General features: G+C 47.9%; 1 protein-coding gene and 1 long non-coding RNA gene across 11 annotated transcripts in view; one reads left to right on the top strand and one right to left on the bottom strand.

Annotated features, from left to right (window-relative positions):
• The first annotated feature begins 7,406 nt into the window (after positions 1 to 7,406).
• LOC103542594 (solute carrier family 23 member 1-like) overlaps positions 7,407 to 18,211 on the top strand; it is a 110,379-nt gene continuing 99,574 nt past the window's right edge. For 6 of the 10 annotated variants that reach the window (XR_011539618.1, XR_011539619.1, XM_070617801.1 and 3 more), the window contains exons 1-3: positions 7,507 to 7,797; positions 12,887 to 13,030; positions 15,743 to 15,900. Coding sequence is in view for 6 of the 10 variants with exons in the window: in XM_070617801.1 (XP_070473902.1) it covers positions 7,537 to 7,797; positions 12,887 to 13,030; positions 15,743 to 15,900 (563 nt within the window). In the remaining 4 variants the exon portion in view is untranslated. Of the gene's footprint in view, positions 7,798 to 12,883; positions 13,031 to 15,742; positions 15,901 to 18,211 lie in introns of all 10 variants that reach the window. The other 4 variants (XR_011539617.1, XR_011539616.1, XM_070617797.1 and 1 more) reach the window with 1 other exon arrangement.
• LOC139083077 (uncharacterized) lies at positions 8,776 to 9,928 on the bottom strand. Its single transcript, XR_011539623.1, has 3 exons — positions 9,706 to 9,928; positions 9,458 to 9,561; positions 8,776 to 8,905 (listed from the first exon to the last, which is right to left on the bottom strand). It is a non-coding gene; the product is annotated as an uncharacterized lncRNA (long non-coding RNA).

Genomic DNA, 18,211 nt, shown 5'->3' with positions numbered 1-18,211 from the left:
GGATGATGTCTGTGACCCTGCCACCTGTCATACAGATGGTCCTCCTCTGGGATCTTGCTGGCCTCTCCTCCATGAAGTGGGGCACAGCCCCACATTGGGAGACCTCGCCCATGCTCTTGCTCTCTTCATTTCCGCTCACTATTGACCCCTCAACTACCTGCAGGGTGAAATCCCTCCTTCTAAAAATGGTGGTATTTTGCCTGAGGAACCATCTGTATTATTATTTCCAAACATTACCCTTCCACAGTGTCTTCCTAATAAGTCTTTTTTTTTCTCTTTTCCTAATAAGTCTTTGTGTCTCTATGATGGCGGGGGACACTGGGCTCTGCCCCAGACGAACTGTGCCTAGCCCTGTGGGTGAGACACTCCTCAGGGTCTCTCAGGGACAGCCACTGGACCCTACACACTGGGCCAAGTTCTCTCCTCCCTCCTGGGCACTGTGCCCGTCCCTCCTCCTATCCTCTACTACCAGGGGCCCAGCAGAACTTTTCTTGGATCCAGAGAAGCCTCTGGGTGTCTCACCTGAGTGGGGCGCTTTCCCTGTGGTCTTTGCCTTAAAGGCAGCAATAACTGTGGGCTAGCTCCTGCCCCCAATCTCCAGCCACATCTGCTTCTTCCTAAGTCACCATCCCATCCCTGGGCCTCGGCTGTCTGCCATGGCAGAGGTTAGGGGTCAGTGGGGTCTAGAATCCTGGGGGCCCATCATGGCTCCTGCTTCTGCTCCCCGTTGTCTCCTGAGACCTTCCCAAGCACACCTCACTTCCACATATTTCACTGAGAGTTTACGGCTTCATGGGTGAAGACTTCCATGAAATGTCAATCACTCCTCAAAGCACAGCCAACAGAGACAGTTACAGGGCCTCAGTTCCTAAGAGCTGTCTTGGAACTACACCTTGTTCCCTCCAGCTTTGCTGTGGCTTCAGAATCCTCCCCTGAATTCGGTTTGCATCAAGCCCAGCTCCCTGAACATTTGGTGAGCACTGGGGCCCTCGGTCTTGGCTGCCTTAGGTAGAGGTGCCCCTGTCTGATGGCCCGTGACACCTGCCAGGTGCCACCAGGGCTGCCAGTTCTGGTAAAAACCTCTCTGTCCTGGAGGAAGACCCCTGGCTGCTGCTTTTGGAATTGCTCCTTCTCTCTCATGGAAGATGGTCCATTCTTCTAGAAATTCCAAGTCTGATATAAGGGACTTAAAATTCCCCTCCATGCCTCTCTTTTTCTGGTATTTTCCTAGAAATGAGGAATTCATCTGGTCTGCAGCCTCTACCAGTCTGCACCACTCCCTTTCTTGGTCCTGCCCTTGGCCCTGGATCTGCTCAGGGCATTTAGTGTTCTGTGGGACTCTCCCCAACGCAGCCGGGGTGAGTCACCCTGAACCTGGCCTCTGAGAGGCTCCACATCACTGCGTACGATTCAACCCAGCTCCCCGTGCCCTCGAATGGCAGGGCTCTCATTCTTGGGTCTGTCATCAGTCCGCTCTGTGTGAGTGGTCTCGGCCAACAGGGTGAGTCCCCACACTGGAGGGTAGGACTCTCAGTCTGAAAAATCAGGTGTGCAAGGAATTAAGCCTATTGTTCTAAAACTCGATCAGTTCTGGGTCCCTGCCTGCTTCCCTTAGTGACATGTCTTCTGGAATAGGTGATGGGGGGCGGGCAGGGGAGAGGAAAATGCCTGCCCAGAAAGCATGCATCAATCGTGCAAAAATAGTGTCTACAGCTGCATTAACTTCTGTTTCTTGGGGAAGGGGGTGGGCAGCAGACTGTCGCCTTCCAGGTGTGTGCTGAGCAGGGCAGACGGAGGTGGAAGGTGCCTCTGCAGCGGCCAGTGGAGCACAGGAAGCAGGCACACTCCATTGTTGTACTTCTTACTGACCCCGTGGCAGGTTCTCTTGCTGCAACAGCACAGAATTCACGTGGGAAAACTCCCTGGGCTCCTCCACCCAGGATGTTCCCTATCACGGTGACTGTGGGGAGTGGCCCCCTTCTTCCTGCATCTTCCTTCTGCGTTTCTTCTCTTTCCTTTGGAAATACTGCCCCTTCCCCATTCTCTGTGCCTCCTGGAGAGCTGCCAGTGGCAGGACCCCACTTCCACCCCAGTCTCTGTGGGCTGCCTGCAGGACACACAACCCAGACTGGGCCAATCAGATCCCATATCCTTGGAATTTGACTTCTGAGTGATGGCACGAGGAGGAGAAGGTCGGTGGGGCTGAGTCACCTCACAGTAATTCCCTCCAAGAGAAAGTCCATGGATCCCTGCCACTGTGATCTCCGGACCCACTATCGCTATCCTCCCAGTGCCTGGTTGTTCAGCTCTTCATTCTGTGAGCTACCGAGTTCTTCAAATAAATACCCATTTCTTGCTAAAGGTGGTCAGAGTTGGTTTCTGTTTCTTGCAACTAAGACCGTAACTAGTAGCCTATGGTTTATCAAGCATCTTCTGATTTCCCAGATCTCCTGATGACCTACAGGAGCAGGGTGGCCCAGAAGGGCTCTGGAATACTGCCCTCTGGGTACATTGGTCACGAGGTGACCTGAGAAAGCTGCAGATGGGGCCCACCATCAGACATCTTCAAGGTGGTGGAGTCTATAAGGCCAGGACCTCTCCTGCCAGAGGCAGCTCTGCATGAGAATCCATCTGACTTTCCCTGGTCTCTGCTCGCCCAGCCTTCTGAAGCCCCATCCTCCACTCTGAGCCTCAGTGACCCGGCCTGGGGACCCAGAGTGTGCCATAAGGAAGAGCTGCAATTATAAAGACACCAAAGCAGGCTGCAGGACCTGCCTCTGCTGAGAAGGGGCAGCTTGGAGCAGCAGTTAAATTTCGCAACCTGTCTTCCCACTTTGGAATCTTCCTGCTTATATTAGAGTAATGGTTTTCAACCCTACTCTCCATAAGCTGGTTTCGGCTCTTGGTTCCACAGCCCTCAGGTCAGTTCCATCGAATCCAGGTCCTAGGACCCCACCTGGATATTCCTCCCTGGGCCCTGCTTGTCCAACAGAAGAGCTTGAACACAGAGACAGAGACGAGCTGAAGGGTTAGCAGAAGCAGTTAGTGCCCTAAGAGCAGAGAACAATGATTATAAATGGCAAACTGCCTGTTGGGATGTTCCTGTTAAGCAGCCCCGGAGTCAGGCCTGTGCTCTGCGAGAGTGAACGCACAGAAATGCCTGTGGGATGCTGAGCTCTGGAAGAGGAGCGCAAAGGCTGATATCAGCTGAAGAGGAGATCATAGGGTTTAAAAAAAGTACTTATACTTTGTTTAAATTTATTTAACTCATGCCTACATTGTGTAGTTAAAGATGAAAAATTATATGCTGAAGACTTTTTAAATTGGGGTTTTTTTTAAACATAACTTTTTGGACTGATGTTCTAGAGCAGAAGTCAGCAAACTTTTTCTGTAAAGGGCCAAGTAGTAATCATTTTAGACTTTGTGGGCCCCTCACAACTATTCCACTCTACCATCGTAACCCAAAAGCAGCTATAGAGAAGATGGAAACGAATGACCGTGGATATGTTTCAGTAAAGCTCTTTTTTTTACAAGTAGGCAGTGGGCCAGATTTGAGTTGTGAGTCGTGGTTTTCCATCCCCTGTTCTAGAAACTGAGATTCAATTAAGCATGAGTATTGGAATATTTAGACCAGGAAGTCATAAATCAAGAGCCACAATCCATTGGGGCAGTGTTTCCAAGCTGTAGATATCAAAATTTGAGGTAAATAATTTTGCAAATCCAAACCTAAAATTCTACAACTCCAATTTCTGGTGAAACAAGCCAGGGCTGTATAAAGATGTTAGGAAACCCCTCTGTCCATGGCTAATGTTGGTTTCTTCACCCTCCAGAACAAGAGTATATGAAATTAGGTACAGCCGTGGGTCGCTTAAGTATGGGATATGTTCTCAGAGATGCGTTGTTAGGCAGTATCCTTGTTGTGCAAACATCACAAAGTATACTTACACAAACCTAGATGGTAGAGCCTACTGCACGCCTAGGCTATATGGTGCTAATCCTATGGGACCACTATTGTTCATGTGATCCATCACTGACAAAAAATGTCATTATGCGGTGCATGACTGTTCATTTGAGTGAAGCATCTTTTGGACAAATGGGCTTTAAATTGTTCCCCAATAGTCTCTTGTATTGTTTTTGCCACTTTTTAGACAATTCTGTTGTGGAAAAATATGTTGAGGTGATTACCATTAGAACTAATGTTTAAGTTATTTTTAATGCTCTTATAAATGTAACAATCATTGTTAGTGAAGGGTAAAACTTAGCAAATATTGTGTAAGTAATTCTAGAAAAAGAACTGGATTAAGATTGGAGATAAAAGCGTAAGTTTGTGGATTGGTATTTTGGTTGCAAATGACAGAAAACCCAAAGCAAACTGGTTTAAGCTAAAAAAGAATTTTTTTTTTTAAGATTGCCACCTAACTAACATCTATTATGAATCTTCTTTTTTATTTTCCTTCTTCTCTCCAAAGCCGCCAGTACACAGCTGTTTATTCTAATTGTGACTGCCTCTGGTTGTGCTATGTGGGACACCACCTCAGCATGGCCTGATGAGTGGTGCCATGTCCATGCCCAGGATCTAAACCAGCAAAACCTTGGGCTGCTGAAGCAGAGTACGCCAACTTAACCAGTCGGCCACGGGGCGGCCCCCAAAAAGAGAATTTACCAGCTGAAGTATATGGCTAGATACATGGGATCAAATATCACTGGCACCTAGTCTCTCTCCATCTCTGCTCTGTTCTCCATGTCGGCTTCCTTCTCAGGCTCTATACAGTTGTCAGATGGCTGCCAGCAGCTATAGAGCAGCATCCTCCAGGTTCAAGTTTAGTGAAAAAGAGAGAATGCCTCTCTCCCCAAAGTCCCGGCAGAAGTCTCATTGCACCTCAGTGGCTCTAGTTGGGTCCCATACCCATCGCTAATCCAACCAAGGCTGTGGCCAGGAGTTTGCGGTGCTCCAGCTGCCCCACCCCCTCCTGCAGGGCAACCACTGGGCAGAGTAAACTCTGCCTGAAGCACGTGAGCTGGCTGCTGTGGATCAGGATGGTTCCCAAGAGGAAAATGAGAGCAGGCTGAATGGATTCTGAATGGCAAAACCAAAAGCAGCACCCACAGTTTAGTTTGACCCACAATTGAGAAGCTCTGTTGGCCTTCTTCATGCTTGCTGTCAGGCGTGATTTGCCTCATGGCCATGTCTTTGCAAATTCCCTCCTACAACAGCCAACTGCCAATTAATCTGACCTCGGCGGAGAAAAGGTCCAGGTCAAGCCTTCCTGCTTGGCCTACTCCACATGCAAAGATGGTGCATCCAGTGGGGCCATCATGCGTTATATACGGAGAGGCCCAACGCCCTTCTCCTCCCAAAGGGCCTGGAGCCTGAGGAACTGCCTCAAATTTGGGATTAGAAGTTTATGTGACAATGGAATGGGAGAGTTTTAATTCCGTCATGTGTTTGGGGAAAGATCATTGGTTCTCAGAGAGATCCCATATCCTTTTTTTTTAAGTGAGGAAGATTTGCTGGAAGCTAACATCTGTTGCCTATGTTCCTCATTTTGCTTGAGGAAGATTGTCCCTGAGGTAACATCCATGTTAATCTTCCCGTCTTTTTTGTATGGTGATGCCACACAGCGTGATTTGGTGAGCAGTCTAGGTCCCCACCCGGGATCTGAACCCATGAACCTGGGATTCAGCACCCTGGGCTGCTGAAGCAGAGCAGGGGAACTTAACCACTATGCCACCTAACTGGCCCCAGTCCCATATTCTTAAAACAAATTCCTCTCATTGCCTGACCTGATTACCAGAACTGGATTTCTGTAACTCAAAACAAGGAGTCATGAATAATTAATGTGAATGTGTTGGGGGTATATGGTAACCTCAGGTTGTTGTGTGTGTGGGGTGGCGAGATGATTCCAGCTGGGGCGGGAGGGCAAGGCAGCTGAGGCTGTGGGAGATTTGTTGGGTACCACAGTGGCTTTAGTGTGAGAGATGGTGGCAGAAGCCAGGCCAGGCAATGAGTGAAGAAACCACAGTCTGTGGAAGTCACTTCTGAGGGGCCGAAGGTGGAGGAAAAGGAGCGGTGCTGGCTTGGCTCCTCATCTGAGCTGCTGAGGGGGTGGGGACTACACGGACAGCAGCAGTGACCACAGGCCACAGGGCGAACACAGAAAGGACTTGTGCAGAGAACCATGTGAAACAAAGAGCGTCAGGCCCAGAAGAAAGGACTTGAAGATGAAGAGTGAGGAGGGTTCTGGAACCCTGTGAACAGGCAGCCAAATGAAGTGGGAACAGGAGACCATCTTTGTGATGTACCTCAATTGTGTAGCTAAGCCTGCACCATCTTTCCTCACGCTCTGGGGAGGCGGGGAGGACGAAGCGCCCTCCTGAGGCTGAGCAATGACCTTCACTTCCAAGGTGACTGTTAAGCCCCTGGGTGCCATTTGTAGAGGACCCACGTTTCCTCTCAGGGGCAGCCTGAGGAAGCCCCTCTGCATCCACACCCTCCGGGCCATCTCCCCTGGAGCCTTGTCCTTCTGATCTCCAGACCCAGAGGGTTCGCAGGTCTCTATCTGGCATCTCCTCAAGCCCCGTGGGCTGTGGAACAAGACTGTCTGGGTTTGAACCTCAGCTCCTGTGTTTGCTATGAGCCTCGGGCAAAGAGCTCACCCCATCAACACCTGAGTTTCTTGATCTATAAAATAAGGATGTGGGTGCTAGTTTGCGGCGAACATTAAATAAGATAATACAAAAAAGGTGCAGCAAGTCAACATAGTTAAGCATTTAATAAAGCTAGCTACTTGGTGACCTTTGACTGTCTTCCGACCTTGGCTTTCTGTCACAGTCCAAATCAGGTCTGTCTTCTCCCTGGTCAAACATCTCATTGTTGCTTTTCTCAGTGCTCCCTCTTGGACCAATTCCCAATGATGTCTATGTGTGTCCTGCGTGTTTTTTGAACTTTGAGACCCAGCACCACCCATTCGAGAACATGACACCATTACGAGTAGCCAGTACTTGGCTTCCTTTGGACTTCGTGGAATGGGGTTTACCTTGCGTTCTCGAGGAGAGCCTGTCAAGCACCCTCTGCAAAATGAGAGTAAGACGATGGCTTCCTGGACCCGTCTCTCTAAAAGCTGAGTTATTAGATGTTTCCGGGTGTTAGGGAGACAAGCACTTAAGAATTAGAAGCATTTTTTCCTCAGTCTCTCACTGAGGCTTTGCTGCACCCTTGAGCCCTAGTGGCTGCTCCCAGGTCAACAGTAATACACTTTCCCTCATTGGTGACTTGATTAACGCATCTCAGAGGCCAGGCTGGTTAGGTTGTTTTTGCAGTGCTTTCATCACAGCTCAGCCAGTCACCAGAAATCAGCTTTCGAAACTGAAAAACCTCTTCAGCCAGAGCCTCCCCCTCGCCCCCTCCTTTCCTGCTCCCAGGAACTCGGCTTCCCCAAAGTGAGCTCCTGCCACACCCTGACAGGCTGTGCCCTGATTCGTCCCTTAGCGTCATGGGGTATCAACTTCTCTGCAATTACCCAAACTTACCAAATTATGACTGGAGAGGGCTGGGGTGGGGCAGTGGCGCGGGTCTGTTGCAGATCCGCATCTGGAGCCAGGAGGCCCCACCCTCCTCAGAGCCAGGCCAGGGATCCCTGCCTGCCTCTCACTTTTATTATTTTGGCGGGCATTGAGAAGTTAATCTTTCTCTACTGGAGCGGCTTCCCTTTTTTTTCACCCTGGGAGGACGCCAACAGGAGTCCTCCAGTTGCCGTGAAGTCTGCCATGACCAGCTGTGAGCACCCCGACTTCCTGGTGAGTGCTGGTAGAAGAGAGAGGGAAAGAGAAGAGGGGGGCAGGCAGAAAGGGAGAGAGAGGCCCCGAGGGGCCAGCAGGGAGTCCTAAAGCCCCCATTCCTTATTAGTGCTAAGGACCGAGCCTCACAGTCCAGACAAGATTTTAGGTGATTAAACAGGGGTGGCGGCCGCCCTCCCACCTGGTCCCCAGAGGCAGAGATTCCTCCAGGGCTGACCCTGTGGATGAACCACAAGGACTGAGGAAGAGCTGGAGGAGCCCCTTTGCTCTACCTTTGACCTTAGGTTTGTCTCTGTTGAATCCAAATATTTGTTTTCCAGGGTTCTCAGTGTTACAATTTCTTTGCTCAGAAGCCCTTTCTGAACAAAGCAAAGGGAAGGAGAGAGGGAAGCAGAGAGAGAGAACTAATGTTTGCTGACAACCCACATGCCCCAGGCACTTCATGTACTTGGCTTCCTTCCCTCCAAGCCAATGCCACAGGCACCTCTGTTCCCATTTGCCTGATGAGGAACCTGAGACCCAGAGGAGTAGAGTCACAGTGACCCATCTGGAGGCTCGCAAGCTAGTCCTGGCCCCACCACCTCTCCCACCTGTTTTGGCCACCTGAGACTAACAGGGGATCTGAGCAGAGACCCTCTGTTCTTGCCACTCACACCACAGGCAGAAAGAGCCGCTTTGTACCAGGCCAGGCCTGTCGCCCAAGTGAGACCCAGCCAATGCATCTGCAGGACATCTGCTACCTGCGCACCTGGGCTGGGTCCCAAGAGCTGTCCCCTGGAGCCAGGCTGCCAGACCCTGCCCTCTGCTGGTCAGCTGTCTGGTAAAGAGGCCCTGGCCATCTCTTCTGGAAAGTTGTGGAAGGCCCCTGAGAACATTCCCCTTTCTTCTCCTCAGAATCCTTTCTGCCACCACCTCATGGAAGCAAAATGAAACTAAAAGAAAAAAAGGTCTTGGGAAATAAGTTGAAGACTCTGTTTTCTGAAGGCTGGGATCTTTGCCACACTTGGGGCTTACCTGCGGCCAGTGGGGAGGGGAGGTCTGGGCCCGGATCCATCTCCTCTTCGGTGGCGTCTTCTCTTCATTTTCCTCAAAACCTCAGTTTCAGCACCTGGATTAAGAAGTCATTTTTCTGAGATGTTTTTGGTTTTCACATGCATGTTTCTCTGCTAGAACCTTCTGGGGATATAAACACGGGGAAGACAGCTTATGGTACAAGGGAGAAAATGGTAAATTACGTAACAGAGAGGCAACATGTGCTGGAGTACTAGGGAGAAAAATCGCATGGGGGTGCGGGGTCAGGGGAGGTGATGGGGAGGAGGCACTGAGCTCTTGGAGGCAGGGGGTGGGTAGGGGAAGCAGGGCACTGAGTGGGGAGCACAGAGGGAGCAAAGGCTCTGAGGCGGGATCATTGAGGCCACATGTGGCGAAACCTGGACAATCCGATTGGCTAGAGCCTGGTCAACGGGAATGTTAGGAAATGAACCTAGAGGGTCCGGTGGGGGCACAAAGGCTGTGTGGGGTACGGATGGAGTCAGAGGGCAGGGATCCATCTTCCCCCAGGAACTCCCCCTTCCCACTGCTGCTCTCCCTGCACCAGGGTCTCCTCCTGCTCTGCTCATCTGTCCTGGGAGCTGGGGGGCTGTAGGCACAGGGGACACACCTGCAGATGACTGCCCTTGACGCCAAAACAGGATGATTCCATTCTCCCATTTACAGTGGGACCTTGGACAAGCCATGAGCCTCACTAAGCCTCAGTCTTCCCACCTGTAAATTGGGGCAGATGAGAGGATGCATCGGAAGCTCTTTGTAAACTGTAAAGCTCCATAAAATGCCAAAGCGCATCAGAACTCCTCTTTTGATCAAGTCTTTCAGTGAGGTTACAGCCATGTATTGAGCTGATGGACTCACCTCCAAGCAGAAGCAGAGCTGTGGCCTCTCTTCTCATCCCAGTGCTCACTGGCAGGGACGCTGCGTTAAGAATCCATTCTTTCTCCAAGAAGGGGCTCGCAAGCTTCCGTCTGCAGCTGCGTGAGTCACAGGCACAGACTTCTCCCTGCAGGGGATTCTCTGGGAGAAAAGTGCCTCCCAGATTCAGATATGCCCCAGGATGGGACAGTGTCTGCCTCTGTCTGAGAAGGGCTGCTCTACAAGAGCTTTGGGATGTCACTTGTTTCTATGTATGTCTTTAATATGCTAGTGATTCATTTCTGACCCACATGAATCTTAGCACTCTGTGTACCTGCTTGTTTTATTTTTTGTTCCATCTCTTTGCCTAAGTGACATGAGGTCACCAGGTCTACCAGCCATGGCTGACGGGCTTCCCAGAAGTCACACACTTTTATCAGAAGAGAAGAACCAGCTGTTCTCAAGGAAGACAGGATTTTCCCAACTCTAAGTCCTAAACAATTTTTTTTGAATTTTTTTTTTATGTGGGGCCTCATGCAAGGTCACTTTCCCTGATAACTGTTTTAAAGTGGATGCAGGAGTGGTTTCCATAATCTTCAGATGGTCCAATTTGATATCCAGACAGAACTTAGATTATTGAGAGGTCCACAGACTAGGAATAGTCTTGGAGTCATTGGCTCCTGTGAGGGCAAAAGACCAGAAGGTCCAGAGCCAACAGTTCTCTCCAGTCAGTGTTTCCCTCCCCGTCACCTTCCTGAGAATTCTGACAGCTCCTGAGAGAGGGTGCGAGGTGATCTTGTTGGCAGAACACACACAACTGTACCAGCCACAGCCCTGTGAGCTCACGCATGGGCGCACACAGCAGGATGCCACATACACTGCACACACTGGAGTCTTCAAGTGTCCTTACAACCATCGCAGATTGAGATGGGGAGACGGGGGCTGGGAGAGGTGAAGTGATGTGCCTTTGGCCTCCAAGCAGGGCGCTGACAGACCATGTCAGCCCAGCTTCAAACTGCATGGTCTATTGTTCTGTGTAGCCTACCCAGAATCAATCAATCGATTGATTGATCAATCTCTCTTTCCTTCTCCCTCTCCTCTTTTCCTCCACCTGTTTTTCCTCTGTTGCCCTCACTGATTCCTCCATACATTCACTAAAACCTCGTGACAAGGGCTCAGGGGCCCAGAGTTCGTTCCCTCTAGCACCCTGCAGTCTGTCTTGGGCCCAGCCTTAACCTCCTTCGGCAGAAACAACTTTCCTGTGCAACCCAAGTACCAAGCAGCATCAATACATCCTTCTTCTCAGAAGTCTAGATAGGATAAGCACGATGTTTCAGAAGAGTTCTACCGGTTAATTAGGGATTTACTTAAAAAAAAAATCAAAGGCTGGCCCCATGGCCTAGTGGTTCAGTTCACTTGCTCTGCTTTGGTGGTCGAGGGTTTTGCTGGTTCAGGTCCTGGGCACAGACCTAGCACCACTCCTCAAGCCATGCTGAGGCAGTGTCCCACATAGCAGAACTAGGAGGACCTACAACTAGAATATACAACTATGTACTGGTGGGTTTTGGATAGAAGAAGAAGAAGAAGAAGAAGAAGAAGAAAAGATTGGCAACAGATGTTAGCTCTGGGCCAATCTTTAAAAGAAAATCAGTGAGAAAAACTCTCTATAGTCATTAATTTATACGTTCATTCATCTAATTCACCAGTCAACAGAGAGTTGTATGAGTGCTAACTTTGTGCTGGGATGGCCATAGAGACTTTATGGGACTTGATGATCTTTTGGATAAGGAAACACGCGGCACTCAGGCCTGTTTTGGGCCAGGGTAAATGTGCTCATGGTTTTGTAGGAGCCTCTGAGGAGGAAAGGGCTACTTTAGTCTGAGGCTGGGCTTGGGCGAGGTCAGGGAAGGCTTCCCGGAGCAGGTGAGGGATGCATACTTCCAGGCATCGCTAAACAGATGAGCAGAAGCAAAACTCTTACATTAATCTTTTAGGACCTAAATGTTGGAAAATTAATGAGCAAACACTGTTCAGAACCCCAGCAACAAGATAACTCTGCAGAGCTGGGCTGCGGCTGGATCAGTCAGCCCACCGTCAGCAGCCTGACCATAGCCCTGGGATCCCCTGGCTGCACCGAGGCTCAGCGCGCTATGCCACGCCTTCTCGATGGCCAGTGATGCGGGCCCCACAGGTGGCTCTGGGAAGGAATTAGGATCAGTATTTGCTAATGTTCTAACCCCGTGGAGGAGGCAGCCTGGCTTCCTCCATCTCCACACAGGAGATGGGATGGTCTACCTGCCCCACCTCCCCATGACAGGCAGCACTGTCCCTAGTTAGGACTTCTGTAGTGGGAACTGGTTAATAATCAAAACAGCAGCTTTTAACTGGGGGCGAATTTACTTCTCCACTTTGAGGACATTTGCAATGTCCAGAGACATTTTTGGTTGTCACAACTGTAGAGGAGGAGGTGCACCTAGCATCTAGTGGATAGAGGCCACAGATGATGCTTAACATCCTACAGTGCACAGTAATTCAAAGTTAATTTTGGTTAAACTGGTAGGAATAAGTTGGCTATTGCCCATAGAACATTCTGTATGCACTGCACTCATTTACATTTGTGTGTGACATCCATTCATTTGGTCTACACTGAGCACAAGGACTACTCTAGAAGCTGAGACAACAAAGAAGAGTAAGGCACAATCAATGCTTTCTAAGAACTCACAGCCCAGCAGAAGAGATGGATAAGGACACCGTCCATATAGTAATCATCCTGTCATGAGGGCTTTGGCAGATGTGAGCCCAGAGCCTGAGGGCAGCTACACCATTCTGGGGCCAGGATCCCCATTTACCTATCTAGAAGGGAAACCTGCCCATTTTCTGACCTTGGAGTTGGCCCCCATCTCCTGCCGCACATAGGTGCTTCTCTGCCAGGGCTTCAGGCAAGGCATCCACTCCTCTTGCATGGCCCCAGATTCACACAGAGGCCCTCTGCAGATATGTAATAAAGAAAATCACTGCTCTTTTGAGTCTGGACCTAGAAATCCAAGCCGGCCAACAGTTATCTTTGTCTCATTACCTCTTGCCTCTGGAGGTAATGTGTGTTCAAATCTGTGTGGTTCAAATCAAGAAACCCATTTGATTCCTTTGGAAATGCCCACATGTGTCCTTCTGTTGTTCTCAGCAGCAGGATGATAACATGCTCAGCTCCCAAGATGATGGCCGAGGCAAGAAGAAGGATGGTCAGCCTGGGAGTCCCAGCAGCAGCCACCTGGCCTATGGCATCTTAGACGTCCCACCATGGTATCTCTGCATCCTCTTGGGGATCCAGGTAATGCCACCCAGCAAACACTGGGTCCAAAGAGGCTCTGTCTCAAAAGCCATATCAACGTACATCCGGGTCAAATTAGTCAAGATCCACAACTTCAGTTGCTGATATTGTCTTCCATGTAACTGAGCTCTAGGGGAGCTGAGAGCTCCTCTCGTCTCTCTGTCTGTCCAGGAGTTTGGGGGGCGGGGGAGGAATTAGCTAGGAATCTCTCATGCTGGGCTGATAGGTCACATCAAGGACACCAACTGGGCCATCGTTTGTTTTTTTTTTTTCAAGAAACCAATTTTAATTTATTTGATTGGCAACAACTGAAAAATTTGTTAACCAATGCTTGGGGAATTTGGGGAAGCGAGCTCTCTTGAACACTTTTGTTGGAGTGTTATTTGCTGCAATCTTTCTGGATGACAATTTGGTGATTTCCATCAGCATGTAAAACACATATACCCTTTCACCCAGTTTCCAATGCTTGAGAACTTCTCTGTGGATATGCTGACAAGGCTTGTTCAGATCAGTACAAAGAAGTTCTTGTAACATTATTGGTAATAATGAAATCAAAACGACACAACAAACAAACAAACCTTAGAAACAACCAAAATATCCATCACAGGGAACAGGTTAAATAAATTGTGACACATCCTAACAAATGACTTTTTTATCGAGCTCTTAAAAAGAGAAAGATATATTTATCTTGCAGTTAGAGAATGTTCCCCAAGTTATATTAAATGAAAAAAGCAATGTAGATAACTATATATAGTATGATCTTTTTTTTGTTAAAAACAAACTAACAAAAAAGGGGTACAACGGTAGAAATAAGTATATGTAGTAACTTCATATGTTTTGAAGGATTCACAAGAAACTAATAAATGTGTTTAGTTTTGGGAAGAGGAACTAAGAAAGGCAGGGTAGCCTTCAACTTTCATTTTTTTATTGCGCAACTTTTTATAGGATGAATTGTCTAATTTCATAGATGTGTTTGTTTTACTACTACAAACTGTTCAGTATGGGATAGCAGGAATGTGATAAACATTTTTGTTTGCTTCTTTGTGCTTTCTATAAAATAAGAACAAATGTCATAATATTTTTAAAATATTATGATGAGCCAATCAAATGGATAATGTAGATATTTTATCGTGAAAGGATCCTGAATTTTGTCAAGTGCTTTTTCTGCATCTATTGAGATGATTATATGATTTTTATCTTTCATCTTATTAATGTGGTGTGACATATTTATGGATTTACATATATTGAACCATCCTTTAATCCCAGGGATGAATCCCACTTGATTGTGGTGTATGATCCTTTTAATGTACTGCTGAATTCAGTTTGCTAATATTTTGTTGAGAATTTTTGCACCTCTATTTATCAGGGATAGTGTTTTTTCCTATTGTGTCCTTATCTGACTTTGGTTTTAGAGTTATGCTGGCCTCATGCAATGAATTTGGAAGTGTTCCCTCCTCTTCACTTGTTTGGAAGAGTTTGAGTATTGGCGTTAATTCTTCTTTAAATGTTTGGTGGAATTCACCAGTGAAGCCATCTGGTCCTGGACTTTTCTTTGTTGGGAGGTTTTTGGTGACTGATTCAATCTCCTCACTTGTCATTGGTCTGTTCACATTTTCTGTTTCTTTGTGATTCACTCTTAGTAAGTTATATGTTTCTAGGAAGTTATCCATTTCTTCTAGGTTATCCAATTTGTTGGCCTATAATTGTTCATACTAGTGTCTTATGGTTCTTGTGTTTCTGTTGTATCAATTGTAACGGCTCCTTTTTCATTTCTGATTTTATTTGTTTGAGTCTTCTCTTTTTTTTTCTTAGTCCAGCTAAGGGTTTATCTTTCCAGAAAGCCAGTTGATCTTTCTATTGTTTTTCTGATCTCTGTTTGATTTATTTCTTCTCTGATCTTTATTATTTCCTTTTTTCTGCTAAATTTGGACTTAGTTTGTTCTTCTTTTTCTAGTTCCTTGAGGAGTAAACTTAGATTGTTTATTTGAGATTTTTCTCTTTCCTTAATATAAGCATTGATTGTTATAAACTTCCCTTTTAGAACTGCTTTTGCTGCAGCTCATAAGTTTTGGTATCTTATGTTTCCATTTCCATTTGTCTCAAGGTATTTTTTGATTTCTTCTTTGACCCATTGGTTATTCAGGAGTCTGTTGCTTAATTTCCATGAATCTGTGAATTTTCCAGTTTTCCTCCTGTTATTGATTCCTAGTTTCACACCACTTTAGTTGGAAAAGGTACTTGGTATGATTTCAGTCTTAAATTTGCTAAGGCTGTTTTGGGACTTAATACATGATCTATCCTGGAGAACGTGCTCAGGCCTTCCTGGTCAATGGTCTTGCCCTCACCTTGTGCCTTGTTTTAATAATGAGCCTCTTGCCTTGTTTTTATTCTTGCAGTCCTTTCCTTGGTTCCTGTTATGTCCACCTGGGCTGTGTCTCTCCTTTGGTTTCTACCCAGAATATCTGTTCTCAGCACTAGAGTCCTGCCCAGGGTTTGCCCTGGAACCCCAGACCCTCTGGCTGGGTCCCTGCTTCTTCCTGTCAGGCCTTCCTAGTTTCTACTGTTTGCCTAGATCTTTGCCTGTCACTCATGGCCGGGCTCCTCTGAGACCAGAGATGGAGCTCTTGGCTCTGGCAGTGGCAATGGGAATGAGGGTGGAGCAGGCAGCCACAGCATCTACATGTCCATCTACTCTCTCTGCTCTGCCCACAGCACTTCCTTACGGCCCTGGGGGGGCTCGTGGCAGTGCCGCTCATCCTGGCCAAGGACCTGTGTCTGCAGCATGACCCCCTGACCAAAAGCTACCTCATCAGCACCATGTTCTTTGTCTCTGGCATCTGTACTCTCCTGCAAGTCTTTTTCGGAGTCAGGTAAGTAAAATCCTCCCCATGGGTTCAGACTTTTACCTGCCATAGTATCAGTAAGTCTTGCTTGGCTTGTAGCAGGAGAGGCAGTTAGGAAGCTGGTGTGACATGGTAGAGGGAGCACAGACCCAGGAGTCAGAGCCTGGGTTCAAGTCCTAGCTTCAACACTTCCTATCTATATTGGCTAGGATTCTTGGTTGAAGAACACAAATCGAAATTAATTTAGGCAAAAATTTGTTCATTATTAACTGATAAGATCAAGCCAAGAGAAAGGCAGAGTGCATTGTGCATCAGGAACATGTTGAACCAGAGACTCAATGCGACTGGGACTTTCTCTCCATCTCTTGTCTCTACTCAGGTCCGCCCCTAATATTTGTGAGACCCAGGGCAAGAGTACAAATGCAGACCCACACACTCCGTGTCTAAATATCAGAGAGGTATAGACGAAACTTACAAACTCCTAAATAAAATATGTTCTGATCATCCCACCTGGAAGGCCAGGTTTGAATTAGAATTCTCTGATTCCAGGGCCGGCTCCGTGGCCCAGCGGTTAAGTTCGCGTGCTCTGCTGCGGCGGCCCAGGATTCAGATCCTGGGCGCGGTCATGGCACCACTCGTCAGGCCACGTTGAGGCGGCGTCCCACATCCCACAAGTGGAAGGACCTGCAACTAAGATATACAACTGTGTACAGGCGGAGTTTGGGGAGATAAAGCAGAAAAAGAAAAAAAAGATTGGCAACAGTTGTTAGCCCAGGTGCCAATCTTTAAAAAAAAAAAGAAGTCTCTGACTCCTTCAAGTTCTGCTTTGGAAACTTACAGCATGGGGAGGGCTGGCTCCAAGCCTGTGGGCTTCTCCCTTCTCTTCCCACCACAAGCTTTGCTCCAGATCACAAATGGTCTCACATGCGTGAATGTGGACACCCCAAACTGCACACCCAAGTTCCATCCACCCCACCCCCCACCAGATTCCCCAAACAGCTGCCCCTTGGCCATCCTTCAGGCCTAGGGGGTTTGCACACCAGCATCACGGTCAGCCTCCAGCAGGACAGACCTGGGGAAGAGGCCCAAGCAGGCTCTGGAAGAGGCTCAAGGGCATTTGGACAGAGAATTCTTGGGACTAAAATGAGAGGGACGCACAGACTTGACGTGGGTATAGCCCCTTCACCCCGCAGACGCCTCCCCAGAGGAGGCCAGAGTGGAGCCCGCTAGAGCATCAGGCTAAGTGCAGGGGGCTCTCCTCTCCTAGTCTGAAAACAAGACTGTCTCTTCATTACTCTGCCAGTGCCCGTGCTTCATTCTCACAGACACGCTTCCTGCACGTGTGCATAGACAGGGCTGCTGGCAGGCCTCACACTAACCCCTCAACAGCAGGTGAGTACCACTCTGGCTGGGCTCACATTTTAAAATTCCAGGGGAGAGCTCTGATTGGCCCAGTTTAAGCCAAATGCCCAGCCCTGGACCCACTAGGGCAGCAAATATGACAACTCCCATTTGGGCAGGTTTCCCAATGAAGTGAGAAAGTTCTGTTCTGAGTAGAGAAGACAGCAGACATTCACTGAACCAGATATGTGCTCTGGGATCTGTCAGATGAGGCTCATGATAATATGTGCCCTGCTCCTTTACAGTGTCATTGAGATAATCAATTGTTATTATCAGTGGAGTCACCTTTTTTTTTTTTTAAACCATCCAGTCTTTTAAGTTCAGTATGCAGGCTCATAAATTTAGCCAGAATAAAATGGGGTCCTATTTCTCTGGAGCTGGCCTGGACAAAACTGTGAACGAAACCTGGAAAACACATGTTTGGAACATTCCCTCCTCATTTCCACACATCCTGTCTTCACATTTTCCACCACCACCCCCGGCCCTGCCTGCATTGCACACCACATGGTGTCTCCTTTGGGTCACCATCTCCTCAGGAAAGTCCTCTCTGTGGGTCCTCCAGACCTTGCCTGCTCACCTGCCACACCCTACATGTACACATATCATGTACAAAAGAAAATAGTATTAAATTGAAAAAAATCACAACAAATTCCATATGTTTAAAAGCAGATAAACACCACAATTTCCAAAACATACCTTGGTATTTTTCATTTTTTGACTTTCTCACAATCCCCTGTAATACAGTTTTCCCCACATTTTATGGTTGCATACCCTTCAGTCCCCTCTGCATTTCACATAGAGAAGGATAGATAATTCAGTCATTCCTCTAGCAGGAGTCAGTCCAAATCTGTTTGTTATGACTGCTAGTTGGGACGCATTATCATGCCTTCACATGCAAACTGTAGTACTGCTGTAGCTTTGTGCCTCAAAACACAGG

The sequence above is a fragment of the Equus przewalskii genome, chromosome 4, assembly GCF_037783145.1.
Source record: "Equus przewalskii isolate Varuska chromosome 4, EquPr2, whole genome shotgun sequence".
Lineage (NCBI taxonomy): Eukaryota > Metazoa > Chordata > Mammalia > Perissodactyla > Equidae > Equus > Equus przewalskii.
Note: the sequence above shows the minus strand (reverse complement) of the source record. Positions and strands in the feature narration are given on the sequence as shown.